Source organism: Macaca mulatta, chromosome 3 (assembly GCF_049350105.2).
Source record: "Macaca mulatta isolate MMU2019108-1 chromosome 3, T2T-MMU8v2.0, whole genome shotgun sequence".
NCBI classification, from domain to species: domain Eukaryota; kingdom Metazoa; phylum Chordata; class Mammalia; order Primates; family Cercopithecidae; genus Macaca; species Macaca mulatta.
This window is the reverse complement of record NC_133408.1, coordinates 50,658,370-50,679,263: the sequence shown is the minus strand read 5'-3', so window position 1 is coordinate 50,679,263 and position 20,894 is coordinate 50,658,370. Positions and strand designations below refer to the sequence as shown.

The following is a 20,894-nucleotide window of genomic DNA, read 5'->3' as shown; positions in this document are numbered from 1 at the left end:
ACAAAAAGGCACTGGTGATGTTCTACTGAGCAACAGCGTACTTGGAAACAATGAAAAGTTCATCTGTATTCAGTACTCTAAGCAGCTGGTCCCTTCTCTCGGGGGCCCACTCCACCCTCTCAGCTCCCTTCGGGCAGGCCTACTTGCTGCAAAGCCTTTCTAATCCCTGGGCAGCTAATTCCAATCTCCCTTCCACGAAACCATCCCAGATTAGCATCTAGGTGATGCTACGTCCTTCCCTTGTACTGTCTAAATAATGAGATTCATTACTTGTCAATGACCACAGTTACAGAGTATACTGTCTTATACTACATTTTTTTTTTTTTTTTTTTTTTTTTAGGCATGGTCTCGTTCTGTTGCCCAGGCTGGAGAGCAGTGGCACAAATACAGCTCACTGTAGCCTTGACCTCCGGGGCTCAAGTGGTCTTCCCGCCTTAGCCTCCCGGGTAGCTGGGACTACAGGCGCATGTCACCACGCCTGGCTAATTTTTGTATTTTTTTCAGAGGCAGGGATTTCACTATGTTGCTCAGGCTGGTCTCCATCAGCCTCCCAAAGTAATGGGATTCCAGGTGTGAGCCACTGTGCCTGCCCCAAACACATCATTTTAAACCAGGACACAAAACTGTAAGAACTGGCTGGGTGCGGTGGGTCACACCCGTGATCCTAGCACTTTAGGAGGCTGAGGTGGGCAGATCACTTGAGGCCAGGAGTTCGAGACCAGCCTGGCCAACATGGGGAAACTCCATCTCTACTAAAAATTCAAAAAACAACGACCAAGGTGTGCCAGCCCATGCCTGTGGTCCCGGCTACTCCAGAGGCTAAGGCACAAGGATTGCTTGAACCCGGTAGGCAGAGGTTGCAGTGAGCCGAGATCGTACCCTTGCACTCCAGCCTGAGCAAGAGAGTGAGACTCTGTCTCAGGAAAAAAAAAAAAAAAAAGTATAAAAACTTCTGCAAGATCAGAACCTCCAAGCTATATACATTCTGCTAAGGGCACCCCGGGGAACTGAAGCTAGGTAAGGGATAGGTTTCCATTTAATGAGCAGCTGTGTTTTATAATTTACATTTCTCCATAAAATTCCATTTGCACAAAGGGATTGTGTGGATGAATGGTCTGGAAATCATTACATTAGCTCATGCAGGTCTAGGCCAGGTCTGCTGATAATTTGTGCGGTTCGTAGGATACATGACATACTTGATGAATGGTGATGTGCTCAAGCTAGAGGCAGATAGAGAGGACCATCCTGGTGATGGCGGCTGCCAGTCCAGGTGGCCTGCCACTGCCATCATGCCATCTGCAGCAGGGAGGCATGGCCAGGGCTGCACAGGGCAGGAGCCTCACCCTCCTGGGTGGGGCTGGAGCCGCCCAAGTTGTGACTGCAGATCTGAGCTTCCCTGTGTTCTCGGGGGGCCAGGAACAGGCAGGAACCCTGCCTTCCCGGGCGCAGCTGCAGCCTCCCAAAATGCAGCTGCAGACTTGGGCTTCCCGCTCCACGGAGTGGGTTGCAGCCCCGCTTCCCCGCCCCCGCCCCCAGCCCCGGCTGCAGACTCAGGCATCCCTGTACTCTTCAGGGCCTGAGAAGGCTCTCCCTCCCCTCTTCTGAACCTGCTCCTGCTGCCTGGCTTCTCCCTGCTGTCGGCATCCACTCTGATCTTAGAGCAAAGTTGGGGCTGAGACCTGGTGCCATGCATGGCAGTGGGAGGCAGACAGATTCCTGGGTGGAAAGGTGGGTACCCGGTGGGGGCCAGGCTGCCAATCCCACAGACTGGAGTGGGAACGTGGGGTGCGTTTTCCGGGCCTGCCCATGGACCAGTGGGGGTGCATTTCCTCCCCTCTGAGACCCATAAAAGCCCTGAGCTCAGCCAAGCTGAGCAGAGAAGAGACCACCAACTACAGAGAGGAGCCACCCTCTCTGCTGAGAGCTTCAGGGACCTGCAGAGACGCTAGGATGACCAGTTGCAGAGAGGAGCTACCCACTCCATGGCCTCTTTTCTGCTGAGAGCTGAACACTGGACAGAACCACCTGCCTACAGACAGAGAGCAGTACCCACTGCATCTCCTCTGAGCTGTTCCAATATTCAATAAAGCTCCTCTTCATCTTGTCCACCCTCCACTTTTCTGCATACCTCATTCTTCCTGGATGCAGAACAAGAATTCAGGCAAAGGCGCCACTGGCCCCAGAGGTTTCCAGCCAGAAAACTGACACCCCAAAGATCCTGTAACACTGGGACACAAGAGCGGCAAGCCAGGGGCTTTACTGGAGACACCAAAGTCTGGGCCCTGCTCTTTTATCCTCACAATAGTCAGGAACTCCGGGGCCTTTTGGAACAGAAGCAGACAGCCAAAGGCACTGAGAAGGACTGTGTTTCTCCAGGGACATCCTCAGGCTGGGATCCCCCCTCTGGCCTGAATCTCACGTAAGAAGATCTGGCCCGCGGTACTCACAGGAGTGGAGTTTGAAGAGAAGCTTGACAGTGTAGTCATAAAGGTGGCTGCAGTCCAAGATGACCTGGATTAGCGGGGCGAGGCGGCACTGCCCTGCTGCCGTCACAGACACAGAGCGGGACATGTCCAGGGAGTTGAACACTAGGAAATAAAAGTGAGGGAGAAAGGTGATAGAGCCAGGGGATTACAGGCAGCCTCTTCAGAGGGGCAGAGGCAGAGGTCCAACATACACCAAGGACCGATTCTGTGCGCACTTTACCTCATCTAATTCATTTAACCCTCACGACACTCCCATGAGATAGGTAAACTTATCCCCATTAGACAGGTAAAGAAGCAGAAGGTAAGTCACTTGAAGGCTGTCACAAAGTCAAGAAGTGGTTTTGTTAGCTGGGTGTGGTGGCGGACACCTGTAATCCCAGCTACTTGGGAGGCTAAGGCAGGAGAATCGCGTGAACCCGAGAGGCGGAGGTTGCAGTGAGCCGAGATCGTGCCATTGCGCTCCAGCAGCAGAGCAAAACTCCATCTCAAAAAAAGAAAAATGGTTTTGGCTGGGTGCGGTGGCTCACGCCTGTAATCCCAGCACTTTAGGAGGCCGAGGTGGGTGGATCACCTGAGGCCAGGAGTTCGAGACTAGCCTTTCCAACATGGGAAAACCCTGTCTCTATTAAAAATACAAAAATTAGCTGGGAATGGTGGCCACGCCTGTAATCCCAGCTACTCGGGAGGCTGAGGCAGGAGAATCACTTGAACCCAAGAGGCGGAGGTTGCAGTGAGCCAAGATTGCACCTTTGCATCCAGCCTGGGCGACAAGAGTAAGATATCATCTCAAAAAAAAAAAAAAAAAAAAAGTGGTTTTGTTGAGAGGTGGTGAGTTAACAGACTTGTTGGAGAGCCCAAGAGCTAATGGGGCCAGTGATGGTTAGACCAGGTGCCTTTGCTCCTGAGAGTCAGAATATCCAGTGCATCATGAACAGGTGAACTAAGTGCTAGTCTGTGCAGAGACCCTGATAGCCCAGGAAAGAAGAGATTTGCTCATCATCTAGGAGAGCTCCTACCATGGCGGACATGGAGAGGGAGCCTCATCTTCCTTTTTTTCCTCTTTACGAGATTGGGTCTCAGCCAGGTGCAGTGGCTCACACCTGCAATCCCAGCACTTGGGAGGCTGAGGTGGGGGGACTGCCTGAGCCCAAGAGTTTGAGACCAGCCTGAACAACATGGCAAAACCTCATCTTTACTGAAAATACAAAAATTAGCTGGGTGTGATGGCTCACGCCTGTAATCCCAGCTACTTGGGAAGCTGAGGAAGGAGAATCACTTGAACCTAGGAGGTGGAGGCTGCAGTGAGCCAAGATCGCACCACTGCACTCCAACCTGGGTGACAGAGTGAGACTGTTTCATAAATAAATAAAACAAAACAAGCCAGGCGCAGTGGCTCACGCCTGTAATCCCAGCACTTTGGGAGGCTGAGGTGGGTGGATCACCTGAGGTCAGGAGTTCGAGCCTAGCCTGGCCAACATGGCGAAACCCTGTCTCTACTAAAATACAAAAATTAGCTGGGTGTGGTGGCGTGTGCCTGTAAACCCAGCTACTTGGGAGGCTGAGGCAGGAGAATCACTTGAGCCTGGGAGGCAGAGGTTGCAGTGAGCTAAGATGGTGCCACTGCATTCCAGCCTGGGCGACAGAGCAAGACTCCATCTCAAAAGAAACCAAACCAAACCACACCAAACCAAATCGAAACAATACAAAACAAGAAAAATAAGAAAAAGGGCCAGGAGTGGTGGCATCCCAGCACTTTGGGAGGCCAAGATGGGCGGATCACAAGGTCAGGAGATCGAGACCATCCTGGCTAACACGGTGAAACCCCGTCTCTACTAAAATACAAAAAAAATTAGCCGGGCGTGGTGGCGGGCACCTGTAGTCCCAGTTACTCAGGAGGCTGAGGCAGAAGAATGGCGTGAACCCATGAGGCGGAACTTGCAGTGAGCCGAGATCGCACCACTGCACTCCAGCCTGGGCGACAGAGCGAGACTCTGTCTCAAAAAAAAAAAAAAAAGAAAAAGAAAAAAGAAAAAAGGACTTGGGAGAAGGAAGATATGTCAGGACTCAAGGCTGAAACTTGGGGCACCTGTCAACAGAAGTAGAAGTCCTGCCTCCATCCTCTTGAGTTTCAGAGACGAAGTTGATCCCTCAATTTCTCACGCTGGGGCTCCCTCCTCACCAACCCCCTGCCCCCCATTCTCAGCCAAGTAACTGGCTGTCTGGCTGCAGACACTCAGCTCACACCACTGGCCAGGCTGATTCTCCTTCCTGCACTGGCCACCCACTGCCTCTGCAGACTCTGCACGCAGCGGGCAATGAAATGACTCTCCCTGCGGTCCCTCTGTGAGTGGAACTGGCCCAGAGGGAAGCCCAGGGCTGCCTGTATTCTGCTTCCCCTGACTGCACTAATCCCTGGTAACTGGGTTAGTCTGGCGGCTGAAAAAAAAAAAAAAAAATCCCAAACTGTTCTAATTAAAAGACAGCTTTCCTTCTCGACACAAATTAAAAGCAGCTGTCACTGCAAGGCAGCCATCCCCAAGTCTACCGGCTTCCTCAGGCTCCAACTGGCAGGAACCACGGGCTGTTCCATCTCCCTGCCTGCCCTCGATTCTCGATGACTTCCAGGAATGCCCTTTGGCACCCAGGAACATCTAGGGCAGCGTCACTGTGGACAAGGTACTGAGTTACTCTGTGCCTCCTGGCGCTCTTCTGTTGAGCACACGTGGCTGTAACAGTGCATACCTCTTGGAGGTCTTGGAGGACTTCAATGAGAATGTTGTGAAAAGTACATGGATTGTGCAAGTGGTTCTTGACTTTAGCTTTCAGATTGGTTACGATCACCTGGGGGAAACTGAAAAACTCAAGTCTTCCTGCAATCCCCAGAACCACCCCCACCATCTGTTTCAACTGGTCTGCGGTACGTTGGGATGTCAGTGTCTCTCAAAAGCTTCCCCCTGCCATCCCCCATTAGGCCAGGTGCCGTGGCTTATGCCTGTAATACCAGCACTTTGGGAGGCTGAGGCAGGAGGACTGCTCGAGGTCAAGAGTTCGAGGCCAGCCTGGCCAACATGGCGAAACCTCGTCTCTACTAAAAATACAAAAATTGGCTGGGTGTGGTGGTGGGCACCTGTAGTCCCAGCTACTCAGGAGGCTGAGGCACAAGAATTGCTTGAACCCAGGAGGCAGAGGTTGCAGTGAGCTGAGACTGTGGCACTGCACTCCAGCCTGAGTGACAAAGCAAGGCTCTGTTTCAGAGAAAGAAAAAAAAAAAGGCCCCACGTAGATTCTAATCTGCATCCAAGGTTGAAAACTATACGTCCAAGCTCAGAGGTTGTCACGTTTTAGCACGCATCAGAATCACCCACAACAGTGCCATCCAATAGAATTCTATAATGATGAAAATGTTCATATAAACTTTCTAATATGCTAGCCATATGTGGCTTCCTGAAACACGCCTGAAATAGGACTAGTGCAGCTGAGGACCTGACTTTTAAATGTTATTTAATTGTAATCAAGTTCAATGATCACATGAGGCTAGTGAATGCCCTATTGGACAGTGCACACTGGGGGTGCTTCTTAAAGCACAGGAGGCTGGGCCTGGTGGCTCATGCCTATAATCCCAGCACTTTGGGAGGCTGAGGTGAAAGAATCACTTGAGCTCAGGAGTTCAAGTCCAGCCTGGTTATATAGCAAGACCCCATCTCTACAAAAAATTAAAAAATTAGCCAGGTGTGATGGCACACACTCATGGTCCCAGCTACTCTGGGAGCTGAGGTGGGAGGATCCCTTGAGCCCAGGGAGGTCAAGGCTGCAGTGAGCTATGATTGTGCCACAGTACTCCAGCCTCGGCGACAGAGTGAGATCCCATCTCCAAAAAAACGAAACGAAACAAAACAAAAGAAAACAAGAGAGAGAGTAAAGAAAAACAGCAGTGACGAAATAGGTGAACAGAATTCATTAAATAGTTTTAACTTCCAGCTGCAGGCTCTGGGAATCTCTAGGATGAATTACTTAGAGTCTTCTGGACCAGAGCTACCCAAATTTAATTCCTGGATTCAAGCAATCTTCCTATCTCGGTCTTCTAAAGTGCTGGGTTTGTAGGCGTGAGCCACTGCACCTGGCAGCCTGCAGTTTTTCAAAAAGCAAGCATTCTTTTATTGTTGAGCACCTGCTATTCACCAGGCACTGGGCTAGAACAGAGAGAATTTAAAGATGAGTAGGACATGGTTCCTGGTTTTAGGGAAGAGCTCAGCATCTCGTGGTGACAATATTAATGAACAATGCATATAAAACCAGAGCAGGCTGGGCACGGTGGCTCATGCCTATAATCCAAGCACCTTGGGAGGCCAAGGCAGGCAGATCACTTGAGGCCAGGAGTTCGAGACTAGCCTGGCCAACATGGTGAAACCCTGTCTCTACTAAAAATACAAAAATTAGCCAGGCATGGTGACGCATGCCTGTAATCCCAGCTACTCAGGAGGCTGAGGCAGGAGAATCACTTGAACCTGGGAGGCAGAGGTTGCAGTGAGCTGAGATGGTGGCATCGCACTCCAGCCTGGGCAACAGAGCGAGACTCTATCTCAAAACAAAACAAACAAACACACAAAAAACACAGAAAACCAGAGCTAGGGGTCATGAGATGGCACAAAAAAAGATGGCTGAGCTCACCACCTCTACCCCTTACTCATTCTCTCAGCTAATCAAGTCCTTTTGGACCTCATCACCATCTCCGTTTACTCCTGGTCCACTGCCTGTCAGGAACTGGAAGGATGGCCCAAAGGCTGAAACATTTGTCTTGCTCATCCCTAAAAACCACAGCAGCATACAAATAACTAGCCGGGCGAGGTGGCGGGCGCCTGTAGTCCCAGCTACTTGGGAGGCTGAGGGAGGAGAATGGTGTGAACCCGGGAGGTGGAGCTTGCAGTGAGCCGAGATCACACCACTGCACTACAGCCTGGGAGACAGAGCGAGACTCCGTCTCAAAAACAAAAACAAAAACAAAACAAAAAAACACAGCAGTGGGAGGCAGGCAGGCAGCTGGCTCCAAGAAGAGGCGAGTGCCATGGGGAGAGAGCTTGCGTCAGCTGAACTGCAACTTCTAGGCTGCATTTTCCCAAGGATGACAATTCCAAGAATCTCACTCATGCCTTCATTCAGATCTAGCACATTCTAAAGCTAAATGCAGGCTGGGTGTGGTGGCTCATGCCTGTAATTCCAGCACTTTGGGAGGACAAGGCAGGCAGATCGCTTGAGCTCAGGAGTTTGAGACCAGCCTGGGCAATATAGTGAAGCCTCGTCTCTACAAAAAGTACACAAAAATTAGCTGGGGATGGTGGTGCATGCCCGCAGTCCCAGCTACTTGGGAGGCTGAGACAGGAGGATGGCTTGAGCCCCAGAAGCAGTGAGCCAAGACTGCACCACTGCATTCCAGGTTGGGTGACACAGCCAGACTATCTCAAAAGAAACAAAAAAAAGTGAAAGCTAAATGCAAATGATTTCTGAATTATCCACATACGTTGTTCCCACCCAAATCCAAAGGATGAAAAGTTAGCCACAACAATGTATACTTGTTCATATACTTTTATGCAAACATTTCCAATGCATTTTTTTTTCAAGGAGTCTTGCTCTGTTGCCCAGGCTGCAGTGCAGTGGTGCGATCTCAGTTCACTGCAACCTCTGCCTCCCGGGTTCAAGCAATTCTCCTGCCTCAGCCACTTGAGTAGCTGGGATTACAGGCACACACCATCACACCTGACTAATTTTTGTATTTTTAATAGAGACAGGATTTCACCATGTTGGCCAGGCTGGTCTTGAACTCCTAACCTCATAATCTGCCTGCCTTGGCCTCCCAACGTGGTGAAATTACAGGCATGAGTCACCACGCCTGGCCCCAATGCGTTTTTTAAAAAACAAATGCATCCACTCCACTGCCTTCAATCTGACTGGGAATAGCCTAGGGCATAGGCTAGATTTTGTGTTTTATTTTTATTTCTCTACTGACTTTTGTATAACGCCATGCTCAAATAGCTTCCTAGTCGGCTGAATGTCCCTTTCTCACACAAACCCAGTTTCCAACCATATCTGCTGTTTGTCTTTCTTTTTTCTGAGACAGAGTCTTGCTCTGTCACCTAGACTGGAGTGCAGTGGTGTGATCTCGGCTCACTGCAATCTCCGCCTCCTGGGTTCAAGTCATTCTCCTGCCTCAGCCTCCTGAGTAGTTGGGATTACAGGCGCTCGTCACCATGCCTGGATAATTTTTGTATTTTTAGTAGAGACGGGGTTTCACCATGTTGTCCAGGCTGGTCTTGAACTCCTGACCTCAGGTGATCCACCCGCCTCGGCCTCCCAAAGTGCTGGGATTACAGGCATGACCCCTGCGCCTGGCCTGTTTCTGGTGTTTTTCTGACCACATCCAGTGCTGAAGACTGGTCAATGTATTATGGAATCTGTTGCCCTGTCCTAGCCGTAGTACAACACGAAACAGAATATTCTGGAAAAGAGGCCAGTAGTAGGCATTTCTACACAGATGAACACGCTGAAGGAAGCTGAAGGAAATTCGGGGTCAGAGAGTCCAAGCCCCAAGAGTGGGTCCTGCATGTCCACATGCAGAGAAGGCCACCAGGCTTGGGCATGAGACCACCAAGCTTGCGTATGGAGACCTGCAATGTGCAACGTCGTCTTTCAGAGTTGGATGCTTGTCTTGGAACGCCCTGAGTCTCAGAACGCTGGTGCTTATGTCCCCCAGGGAAGGGAGGGGAGCCTGCTGGGAGGTGTGGGGAGGAGGGGCGCTGGAGAGAAGGGGACCAGCTGAGGCTTGTCAGGGAAGCGTTAGGGGCTGATGGTCTGGAGGCACCACAGTTCTTGGCAGACGGGAGCCTGGAAGTGTGGCCACTCCCCCTGCTAGTGGAACAGGACTCTGTGAGCTTCTCACGTGGACTTGGGTGACAACCAGTCCTGGGTGACAACCAATCCTGACCAGCTTGTTCCCATGGCTGCCAACTCAACAACAGACACGAGCCCTTCCTCCTCAGCAGAAATCGTGCCCACGAGCCAGCCCAGCTCCAAGGAGCAGACAGGACTGGACCAAGGACTGGCCAGGGCCATGGCCACAGTCCAGTGGCTGCCAAGGAGGTAAGACCTGTCTCTGGGCTTTTGGAGGTCTGTGCTTCAGGAGGGAGGCCAGTAGGAAGGAGCAGTGCGTGGTCTTTCTGCTCAGACATGAAACCACCCGCTTTGAAAATATCTAGGAGGCCAGGTGTGGTAGTTCACGCCTGTAATCCCAGAACTTTGGGAGGCTGAGTTGGGAAGACACCTTGAGGCTGGTAGTTCAAGACCAGCCTGGGCAACACAGCAAGACCCCCATCTCTGCAAAAAATACAAAAAATCAGCCAGATGTGGTGGTGAGTGCCTGTAGTCCCAGCTACTTGGGAGGCTGAGGTGGGAGGATCACTTGAGCCTAGTAGTTTGAGGTTGCAGTGAGCTGTAACATGCCACTGCAATCTAGCCTGGGTGACACAGCGAGATCTTCTCTCTCTTTCTTTTTTTTTTTTTTTTTGAGATGAAGTCTTGCTGTGTAACCCAGGCTGGAGTGCAGTGGCATGATCTTGGATCATTGCAACCTCTACCTCCTGGGTTCAAGCAATTTTCCTGCCTCAGCCTCCCAAGTAACTGGGATTACAGGCATAAGCCACCATGCCTGGCTAATTTTTTTTTTTTTTTTTTTTTTTTTGAGACGGAGTCTTGCTCTGTCACCCAGGCTGGAGTGCAGTGGCCGGATCTCAGCTCACTGCAAGTTCCGCCTCCCGGGTTTACGCCATTCTCCTGCCTCAGCCTCCCGCGTAGCTGGGACTACAGGCGCCCACCACCTCGCCCGGCTATTTTTTTGTATTTTTTAGTAGAGACGGGGTTTCACCGTGTTAGCCGGGATCATCTCTCGATCTCCTGACCTCGTGATCCGCCCATCTCGGCCTCCCAAAGTGCTGGGATTACAGGCTTGAGCCACCGCGCCCGGCCGCCTGGCTAATTTTTATATTTTTATTAGAGACAGGGTTTCACCATGTTGGCCAGACTGGTCTTTAACTTTTGGCCTCAAGTGATGGGCCCACCTTAGCCTCCCAAAGTGCTGGGATTACAGGTGCGAGCCACTGTGCCCAGCTGAGACGTTGTCTCTTAAAAAGAAAAATACTGAAGAGGTTCAGTCCCTCCCTGCACGAGGGACGGAGAGACCAGAGATGGGGTGTGAGTGTCTCCATTTTCCTGCCCCTTGTGCCACACACTTTGCAGGGAGAGGAGGACTGGGAATTAGGTAGTTCCCATGAGAGCCTGGCTTAGACAGGAGGGAAGAGACTCACCCGTTTGGAAGAGGTTGAGTTCACACTCCAGGTAGTCAAACATCTCCACTGTTAACTGGAAACTGGACCCAAGAGGAAAGAGAGCTTACACTCCACAGCCTGAGGCCGGTCTGTTACCCGTCCCCTCCCCCGTGCTCTACACTACTGCCTCCAGTCTCCAATGCTCACGTGCGTGCGCAAACACACACACAACTCCAGCTCCAAGTCTTAGCCTCATGGGTATTATGGCCATGCAGCCTGATGGAGAGTCAACAGTGACAGTGACAGGTCAGGGGTGGTGGCTCACACCTGTCATCCCAGCACTTTGGGAGGCCGAGGTGGGCGGATCACCTGAGGTCCGGAGTTCAAGACCAGCCTGGCCAACACGGCGGAACCCCATCTCTACTAAAAATACAAAAATTAGCCGGGTGTGATGGCGCATGCCTGTAATCCCAGCTACTCGGGAGGCTGAGGCAGGAGAATCACTTGAACCTGGGGGGTGGAGGCTGCAGTAAGTCGACATCGAGCCACAGCACTCCAGCCTGGGTAACAGGGTGAGACTGCTTCTCAAAAAAACAAAAATGAAAACAGTGACAGTGACAGAAGGAGAGGATAGTTACCAGTGTTGGAGTCGGAGGGCAGAAAGCGAGACAGACACGAAAGCTCTGGGGTGTGAAATAGCCAGGCAGGGGTTCTGGATAAGGCATCACCAATAAATAAGTGGCCCCAAGGCCAAGTCACCCAGGGACTTTGGTCCCCACCCCAGCCACGCCCCCCCACCCAATCAGGCCCTCCATGTCCCTTATGAGAAGTGTCGGCATTCACAAAAGCTTTCTCCCTCCCTGGGCTCAGGGCAGGAGCCACTTACAAGTTGTTCACGTCACTTTCTCCAGCCTCATCCAGCTGGCGGTCACTCATCTGCAGGTTGCCTGGGAACCTGGGATTCTGGAAGGAAGGCAGAGGAAGGGAGTCAGGACAGGAGACATGAAGAGCTCTCTCTCAGCCGGGCGTGGTGGCATACGCCTGTGGTCCCAGCTACGTGGGAGGCCGAGGCGGGAGGATCGCTTGAGCCCAGTAGTTCAAGGCTACAGTTCAAGGCCACTGCACTCCAGCCTGGTTACAGAGTGAGACCCTACCTCAAAACAAACAAAAAAGAAAAAAAAAGAAACACCAGCTGGTATCATCAATCATTGCTCAGTATCTATAGCATGATCCTGTCATCTGTGTGGTTTGTCCCTGTGGCAAAGGGAAAAGGCCGCAGAGATGGGTGGTCATTCCATCATTGGGCATCTGCATGTACAAGTGGATACTTTAGGCTCTAGGCTGGGCGCGGTGGCTCACACCTATAATCCCAGCACTTTGGAGGCCAAGGCAGGTGGATCACTTGAGGTCAGGAGTTAGAGACCAGGCTGGCCAACATGGTGAAACCCTGTCTCAACTAAAAATAAAAAAAATTAGCCAGGGGTGGTGGCGCATGCCTGTAGTCCCAGCTCCTTGGGAGGCTGAGGCAGGAGAATCGCTTGAACCTGGGAGGTGGAGGTTGCAGTGAACTGAGATGGAACCACCACACTCCAGCCTGGGCAACAGAGTGAGACTCCGTCTCCCCCCGCAAAAAAAAAGAAAAAAAAAATCCCTATTGCAGACTTCGCTCCTGGGGTCCATGGTGCCAAGGCCTCTGAGGCTTGACCTGGCACCTGGGACACAGTTTTCCTTTGCCCCAAGTCATGCACCCTGAGATTACAACCTTTGACCTCAGTTTCAGCACCTTCACCTCTACTCCATCCCCAGCTACGCACACCCACTCCAGACTCCACCATCACCTAAAACGTCCCTGCCTAGAACTCTCCACTATAGCATCTCCCTCTCTGGCTGCATCACTCAGGCCTCTGCCCTTCCAGTCCTCTCCTGCCCTCAAGTCCACCCACTACTCATACTTAAGTCTCAGAGATGGCCAGTCCCTTCCTGCTCCCTCTCCTCTCCATTTCTCTGCCTGCCTTTGCCTCCTGGCTCAGTCTCAACATCATGACTGGTGGCCTGGCTCCACTTTCCCATGCCCTGCCTGCCTTTCCACCACACTGCTTCGAAGACCTGCTGAGAGCCTGAGTCCTTGTCATCGGCTCTGCACCTAGGGCCAGCTGCCAACTGTCCCTGGAGAAAAACTCACAGCTGGTGTCACTATGCATGCACGCTCTCTGGCCTGAACGTCCGTCTCAGTCAGCTCAGGCAGCTATAACAAGATACCACATGCTGGGTGGCTTAACCCATAGACAGTGTCTCGCAGTTCTGGAGGCCGGGGAGTCCAAAGTCAAGGTGTTGACAGATTCAGTCTCTGGTGAGGGGCCTCATCTTGGTTACACTGCTTACATGGCAGAGGAGGGGGAATCAGGCTCTCTCCTGTTTCTCTTTTTTTATTTTTTAGAGACATGACCTCACTGTTACCCACGATGAAGTGCAGTGGCATGATCGTCGCTCACTGCAGCCTCGAATTCCTGGGCTCAAGCGATCCTCCACCTCAGCCTCCTGAGTAGCTGGTACTACAGGCATACACCACCATGCGGGCTAATTTTTTTTTTTTTTTTTGTATTTTTAGTAGCGATGGGGTTTCACCACATTGACCAGGCTGGTCTTGAATTCCTGACCTCAGGTGATCCGCCTGCCTTAGCCTCCCAAAGTGCTGGGATTACAGGCGTGAGCCACTGCACCCAGCCAGATAATGAATTTTTCTTTAATGTGTGCGGGATATTTTTGCTGTTGTTGTTTTCAAGATGGAGTCTCACTCTGTCGCCCAGGCTGGAGTGCAATGGCATGATATCAGCTCACTGCAACCTCAGCCCCTTGGGTTCAAGCGATTCTCCTGTCTCAGCCTCCTGAGTAGCTGGGATTAGCAGGCATGCACCACCATGCCCGGCTAATTTTTTTATATTTTTAGTGGAGGTGGGGTTTCACCATGTTGCCCAGGCTGGTCTTGAACTCCTGACCTCAGGTGATCCACCCATCTCGGCCTCCCAAAGGTCTGGGATTACAAGCGTGAGCCACCGCGCCCGGCCAAAAAAAATTTTTTTTTAAGAGACAGGGTCTCACTGTGTGGCCCAGGCTGGTCTCACCTCAACCCTTGGCCTCCCCAAATGCTGGAACCGCAGGTATGAGCCACTCTGCCCAGCCTCCTTCCCCACTCTTGTATCGCTAATTGCTAAAAACTGGAAAAGTCCTTTGCTCCTCCACACTTGGACAATACCAGCTTCCCCACTTTCCCTGCTTTCTAAAACCAGGAAAAACAAGACAGCAGTGAGCTCGAGAGCCTTTGGAAGCAAAGCCAGCTGCATCCTCATTTGACCCCAATTCTCCAAGCCCACGTGACCATTCCCTTCTGCCCTTCCATGCTATTAAAAGCTAGGGGCCTGGCCATCGGCACCGGCTGCTTCTGATGCCGCTGAACTCTGCTCTCTTTCTATACACAAGGGAAAGGGACTCCCTTGGCCTCTATCACCCCTGCAGCGCCACTGCCCCAGCTCCCATCCCAGTCCCCTTCCTCCCTAACCATCTTCCCAGTCTTGCTTTCTCCACACCCTCCCTTCTCTCCTTTTTCACCTAAAATCCTACCCTAGGCCCTTCCTCCTCCCATTTCCCATTTAACACTGTATTTTTTTTTTTTTTTTTTTTGAGAGAGAGTCTTGCTGTGTCACCCAGGTTGGAGTGCAACCTCTGCCTTCCGGATTCAAGCCATTCCCAAGCCTCAGCCTCCTGAGTAGCTGGGATTACAGGTGCATGCCACCACGCCCAGCTAACTTTTGTGTTTTTAGTAGAAATGGGGGTTTCACTATGTTGGTCAGGCTGGTCTCCAACTCCTGGCCTCAAGTGATCCTCCTGCCTCGGCCTCCCATGGTTTTGGGATTAGAGACGTGAGCCACCACACCCACCAGTTCAATTTAACACTTTCAACCTCTACTCCCATCTTTTTTTTTTTGTTTTTTTTTTGAGATGGAGTCTTGCTCTGTCGCCCAGGCTGGAGTGCAGAGGCAGCATCTCGGCTCACTGCAACCTCCACCTCCTGGGTTCAAGCCATTCTCAAGCCTCAGCCTCCTGAGTAGCTGGGATTACATGTGCGTGCCACCACACCCAGTTAACTTTTGTGTTTTTAGTAGAGATGGGGGTTTCACTATGTCGGTCAGGCTGGTCTCCAACTCCTGGCCTCAAGTGATCCTCCTGCCTCGGCCTCCCATGGTGTTGGGATTAGAGGTGTTAGCCACCACACCCACCAGTTCAATTTAACACTTTCAAAACCTCTACTCCCATCTTTTTTTTTTTTTTTTTTTTTTGAGATGGAGTCTTGCTCTGTTGCCCAGGCTGGAGTGCAGTGGCGGCATCTCGGCCCACTGCAACCTCCGCCTCCCAGTTTCAAGTGATTCTCCTGCCTCAGCCTCCTGAGTAGCTGGGAGTACAGGCGTGAGCTAATTTCTTTTTGTATTTTTTGTAGAGATGAGTTTTGCCACGTTGGCCAGGCTGGTCTTGAACTCCTGACCTCAGACGATCTGCCCGCCTCAGCCACCCAAAGTGCTGGGATGACAGGCGTGAGCCACTGTGCCCAGCCCCAGAAGATCTTAAATCCAATTCTCACCTTTCCCCACCTCCTCATGACACCTTTACCAGAGCCTGGTCCTCCCTCCAATCACACGCTATAAGTCCCCTCCCCTCCACACCCTGAGCCTCTCCCTCCTGCTTCTTTGCCTTGCAATCCAGCCCGAGGGCAGCCCGACTCCCCGCCTCGGCCTCTGACACCCTGGCCTGGCCCAGCCTCAGTTCTGGTTTATGTTGCCTCCTATGTGCCCACCCCTCTGCCTGACCCCCTATTGTCTCCCACAGTTGCCAGACCCCTGCACACCCCTCAGCTGTTCCCCTCCCCCACCTCACAGTATCCATCACGTCACCTTCTTCTCTCTTTTTTCCGGGAGACAGGGCCTCACTCTGTTGCCCAGGTGGGAGGGCAGTGATAGCTCACTGCATCCTTGACCTCCCAGGCTCAAAGCATCCTTGACCTCCCAGGCTCAAAGCATCCTCCCACCTCAGCCTCCCGAGTAGCTGGGACTACAGTTGCATGCTACCACACCCGGCTAATTTTTAAATTTTTTGTAGAGACAGGGTCTCCCTATGTTGCCCAGGCTCGAACTCCTGGGCTTAAGGAATCCGCCCTGCTTGGCCTCCCAAAATGCTGAGTTTATAGGCCCGAGCAACCCCACCCAGCCTCATTTCCTGCCAATCTTCAGGCAGTCCCTGCTTCTTTGACTGTCCCATGGACAACTCCTAATTCTGGCTCTCATCATTGTCCTCACTGGCCACCTGGATCTTTTAAGTCCACTTTTCCAAAGTGGACTTAAAATGCAGAGTGGCCCATGCCATTGCTTTACAGCCTGATCCCCATTGGGTCCAAGGTGTGGCTCAGGTGGGTGCTGAGGCCTCTGTGACTGAGATGCTGTTTTCTACCCTGCCCAGCCTCACACCAGAGTGGATCTAAGCCAGGCATAGTGGCGAGTATCTGTGGTCCCAGTAACTCGGGAGACTGGGGCAGGAGGATCTCTTGAGCCCAGGAATTTGAGGCTGCAGTGAGCTAAGGTGATCCACCTCCAGCCTGGCCAACATGGTGAAATCCCGTCTCTACTAAAAATACAAAAAATTAGCCAGGCGCGGTGGCTCCTGCCTGTAGTCCCAGCTACTTGGGAGGCTGAGACATGAGAATTGCCTGAACCCAGCAGGTAGAGGTGGCAGTGAGGTGAGATCGTGCCACACTGCACTCCAGCCTAAGTGACAGAGTGAGACTCCATCTCAAAAAAATAAAATAAAATAAAAATAAAATAAAAAAATTAAAAGACAGGTCTGTAGGGGAGCTTGCTATAGAAATTGTAGGAATTGCTGGGTGCCATGGCTCACGCCTGTAATCCCAGCACTTTGAGAGGCCAAGGCGGGTGGATCACCTGAGGTCAGGAGTTCGAGACCAACCTGACAAAATCCCATCTCTACTGAAAAAAAAAAATACAAAATTAGCCAGGCATGGTAGTGTATGCCTGTAGTACCCAGCTACCCAGGAGACTAAGGCAGGAGAATCACTTGAACCCAGGAGGTGGAGGTTTTGGTGAGCTGAGATCGTGCCATTGCACTTCAGCCTGGGCAACAAGAGCAAAACTCTGTCTCAAAAAAAAAAAAAGAAAGAAAACGAAAAAAAGAAATTGCAGGAGTAGGTTTGCTCTGTCACTCAGGCTGGAGTACAGTGGCATGATCACAGCTTATGTTATGCCCAGACTGTTTGTTCCCCAAAGAAGACCACCAGAGTCCAGAGTCAAAGCCAAGCGGCAAGGATCTTTACTACAAGTTCGAACCTGGTCCCTCCTTTACACAGTATACAAGAGGGCCCCGAACAATGCGAGCGTTTGCTTTTTATAGCCCGAAAGTTGCAGGGGAACAAAGAAATTCTTTTGGCTCCTGCGCTTTCAGTAACTTTGAACGGCTGTCCCCTTATCGGAGACTTTCCAGGTGGTGTTTGTACTGGGCTCAGGGAGTTTGAGAGATATATGGTGGTGGGATGGGAGGATGGGATGTGTTTGTGCTAGGCTCAGGGAGTTTTGAGCCCGGGGCTGAGGAATGTGCCCAGCTCCTTTCACTTACAGCAGCCTTCAGCTCCAGAACTCAAGTGATCCTCTTGCCTCAGCCTCCTGAGTAGCTGGGACTACGGGCATGTGTCACCACCTCTGGCTAATTGTAATTTTTTGTAGAGACAGGGTCTTGCTATGTTGCCAGGCTGGTCTCAAACTCCTGGTCTTAAGTGATCCTCCAGTCTCGACCTCCCAAAATGCTCAGATCACAGGCATGAGCCACTGTGCCTGGCCAGGAATTGTTTTTATTAACAGTAAAATCAGCCGGGCGCGGTGGCTCAAGCCTGTAATCCCAGCACTTTGGGAGGCTGAGACGGGCGGATCACAAGGTCAGGAGATCGAGACCATCCTGGCTAACACAGGGAAACCCCGTCTCTATTTAAAAAAATACAAAAAAACTAGCCGGGCGTGGTGGCGGGCGCCTGTAGTCCCAGCTACTCAGGAGGCTGAGGCAGGAGAAAATGGCGTAAACCTGGGGGGCGGAGCTTGCAGTGAGCTGAGATCCAGCCATTGCACTCCAGCCTGGGCAACAGAGCAAGACTCCGTCTCAAAAAAAACCAAAAAAAAAAACAGTAAAATCAATGCTTCTGTAACATTTTCATAAGGCAATCTAGTGGCTAGGGTTACCCTTTCTTTTTTATGTTTTTTTGAGACAGTGTCTCACTCTGTCGCCCAAGCTGGAGTACAGTGGTATGGTTTTGGCTCACTGCAACCTCCGCCTCCTGGTCTTGGGTTCAAGCAATTCTCCTGCCTCAGCCTCCCGAGTAGCTGGGATTACAGGCACGCATCACCACCACGGGTAATTTTTGTACTTTTAGTAGAGACGGGGTTTCACCATGTTGGCCAGGCCAGTCTTGAACCCCTGACCTCAGGTGATCTGTCCGCCTGGGTCTCCCAAACAGCTAGGATTATAGGCGTGAGCCACCGTGCCTGGCCAGTTGTTCTTTCTAGTTGCAAAATGGGGCACAAAAGGGTGCAGAAGACATGGGCCAAAATCCCAGCCCTCATCACGTCCCGTGGGCCTGGCAATGGCTTTCCTCTCCTACAGCTGGGGTACATGATGCACACACTTCCTCAGAAGCCTGGGCTGTCTATTACCTGAAAGAGCTGACAACTGAGCCCAGGGAGGGGCTGAGGGGATAGAGCAAGGGAGGCGGTGGTGGCGGCAGAACTGTCCGCAGAGACTCACTTTGGTGTGGTACTCCATCTTGGTTCTCAGCAGTTTCAGGTAGATGCTGCACAGCTGGCCATACCCCTCGCTCAGGTGGCCCTTTCAGGAAGAGGAGGGGAAGCAGAGTCAACAACAAGAACATGACGGTCGAGAGATCTGAGGCCAGAAATTCTCTGGTAAAGAATCTACCTTCTTCTTTTTTTTTTCTCCCCTTTATGTTATTTATTTAGAGATGGGGTCTAGCTCTGTTGCCCAGGCTGGAGTGCAGTGGCACGATCTCTGCTCACTGCAGCCTCTGCCTCCTGGGTTCAAGTGATTTTCCTGCCTCAGTCTCCTGAGTAGCTGGGATTACAGGCATGCGCCACCATGCCTGGTCAATTTTTGTATTTTTAGTAGAGATATGGTTTCACCATGTTGCCCAGGCTGGTCTCAAACTCCTGGCCTCGAGTGATCCACCTGCCTGGGCCTCCCAAAAGGCTGGGATTACGCTACAGGTCTGAGCACCATGCTTAGCTAATTTTTGTCGTTTTTACTAGAGATGGGGTTTCACCATATTGGCCAGACTAGTCCTGAACTTCTGACCTCAGGTGATCCGCCCACCTCCGCCTCCCAAAGTGCTGGGATTACAGGCGTGAGCCACTGCACCCAGCCATCTACCTTTATTCTTAAATGTAAATAGAATCAATCTATTTTTCTTGCTTAATATGCTGCAATTTTATTCAACTTCTTAAACTTTCTTTCATTATTTTTAGTGACCGACCAGTATTATTGTAATTTATTGAACTGACTCAATAAATTCAAATGAGCTGAAGCCAATTCAAACGGCTGAAATGTTTGCTATCATAAACCATTTCAATGAACATTCCTTAAAGCACAATCCTTTGTACAAACATAAGGACTTCCTTTGATAAATTTTGGACAAAGCTGCCTACTTAAGAATGTTGAGTCTGTCCAGGCGTGGTGGCTCATGCCTGTAATCCCAGCACTTTGGGAGACCGAGGTGGGCAGATCACTTGAGGTCAGGAGCTCAAGACCAGGCTGGCCAACATGGTGAAACCCCGTCTCTACAAAAAATACAAAAATTAGCTGGGTGTGATGGCGCACGCCTGTAGTCCCAGCTACTTGGGAGGCTGAGGCAGGAGAACCACTTGAACCTGGGAGGGAGAGGTTGCAGTGAGCCAAGATTGTGTCACTGCACTCCAGCCTGGGTGACAGAGCGAGACTCCATCTCAAAATAAAGATGAGTCTCCCACCTTTGGCAAAATCATAGTCTGCCTGTGGGCTTTTTTCTTCCGTATCTCTATCTAAGAACAGTGGAGGGTATATCTCTTCCAGACGGATTCAATAGACGAATAGCATCTACACTATGACTCATGGGATGGGGTCCTGAAGTGGAATCTGTCAGCCAGGCATGGTGGCTCATGCCTGTAATCTCAGCACTTTGGGAGGCCGAGGAGGGAGGATTGCTTGAGCTCAGGAGTTTGAGACCAGCCTGGCCAACATGGCGAAACCTCATGTCTACAAAAAATTAAAAAATTAGCCAGGCGTGGTGGTGTGCACTTGTGGTCCCAGCTATTCAGGAGACTGAAGTGGGAGGATCGCTTGAGCCCAGGAAGTTGAGGCTGCAGTGAGCTGTGGTCATGTCACTGTACCTCCAGCCTTGATGACAGAGCAAGAAACTGTCTCAAAACATCACCACCACCACCAACACACACACACAAGACTGCCTCCTTGGTACAGGGGAAGTAAAGGTAAATAATAAAATAACAAACGCTTGTACTTCTGCACTGAGGAAGTCCTCCCAAGGGACTATGAAGAATTCCGCAGCCTCAAATCACCACTGTGATTGGGGGAGGAAAATCTGCCCTAAATTCACAAAACCTTAAGCTGAGAATTTAATTTCGAGTGATCTCAATGGAAGCAAATGCCAATTCTCTCTGGAGGAACCTGCCTTCATTACAGACTTCCCCATAGATAAAATTCCAAGGAAGATGAGCAGCTTAGAGTAGAAAATAACCAAACATAAAGAAAACTACACAGCATGGGCAAAATGTACCAAAAGTGACAGAGGACACAAACAAATCTCTAAAGACTTTAGATAGGCCAGGCGCAGTGGCTTGTGCCTGTAATCCCAGCACTTTGGGAGGCCAAGGCGGCTGGATCACGAGGTCAGGAGATCGAGACCATCCTGGCTAACATGGTGAAACCCCGTCTCTACTAAAAATACAAAAAATTAGCTGGTCGTGGTGGCGGGCGCCTGTACTTC

The 20,894-nt window shown here is 51.2% G+C and overlaps 1 protein-coding gene and 1 long non-coding RNA gene across 10 annotated transcripts in view; one reads left to right on the top strand and one right to left on the bottom strand.

The window, feature by feature from the left end:
* Window positions 1-20,894, bottom strand: part of HIP1 (huntingtin interacting protein 1) — a 211,693-nt gene that overhangs the window by 41,653 nt on the left and 149,146 nt on the right. For all 9 annotated transcript variants that reach the window (XM_001109894.5, XM_077996432.1, XM_077996431.1 and 6 more), the window contains exons 5-8: window positions 18,647-18,727; window positions 11,685-11,761; window positions 10,838-10,899; window positions 2,448-2,588 (exon numbers count right to left, since the gene is read on the bottom strand). In XM_001109894.5, the coding sequence (XP_001109894.3) occupies window positions 2,448-2,588; window positions 10,838-10,899; window positions 11,685-11,761; window positions 18,647-18,727 (361 nt within the window). The remainder of the gene's footprint in view (window positions 1-2,447; window positions 2,589-10,837; window positions 10,900-11,684; window positions 11,762-18,646; window positions 18,728-20,894) is intronic.
* Window positions 344-20,543, top strand: LOC144339749 (uncharacterized). Its single transcript, XR_013415124.1, has 3 exons — window positions 344-449; window positions 3,173-3,704; window positions 20,173-20,543. It is a non-coding gene; the product is annotated as an uncharacterized LOC144339749 (long non-coding RNA).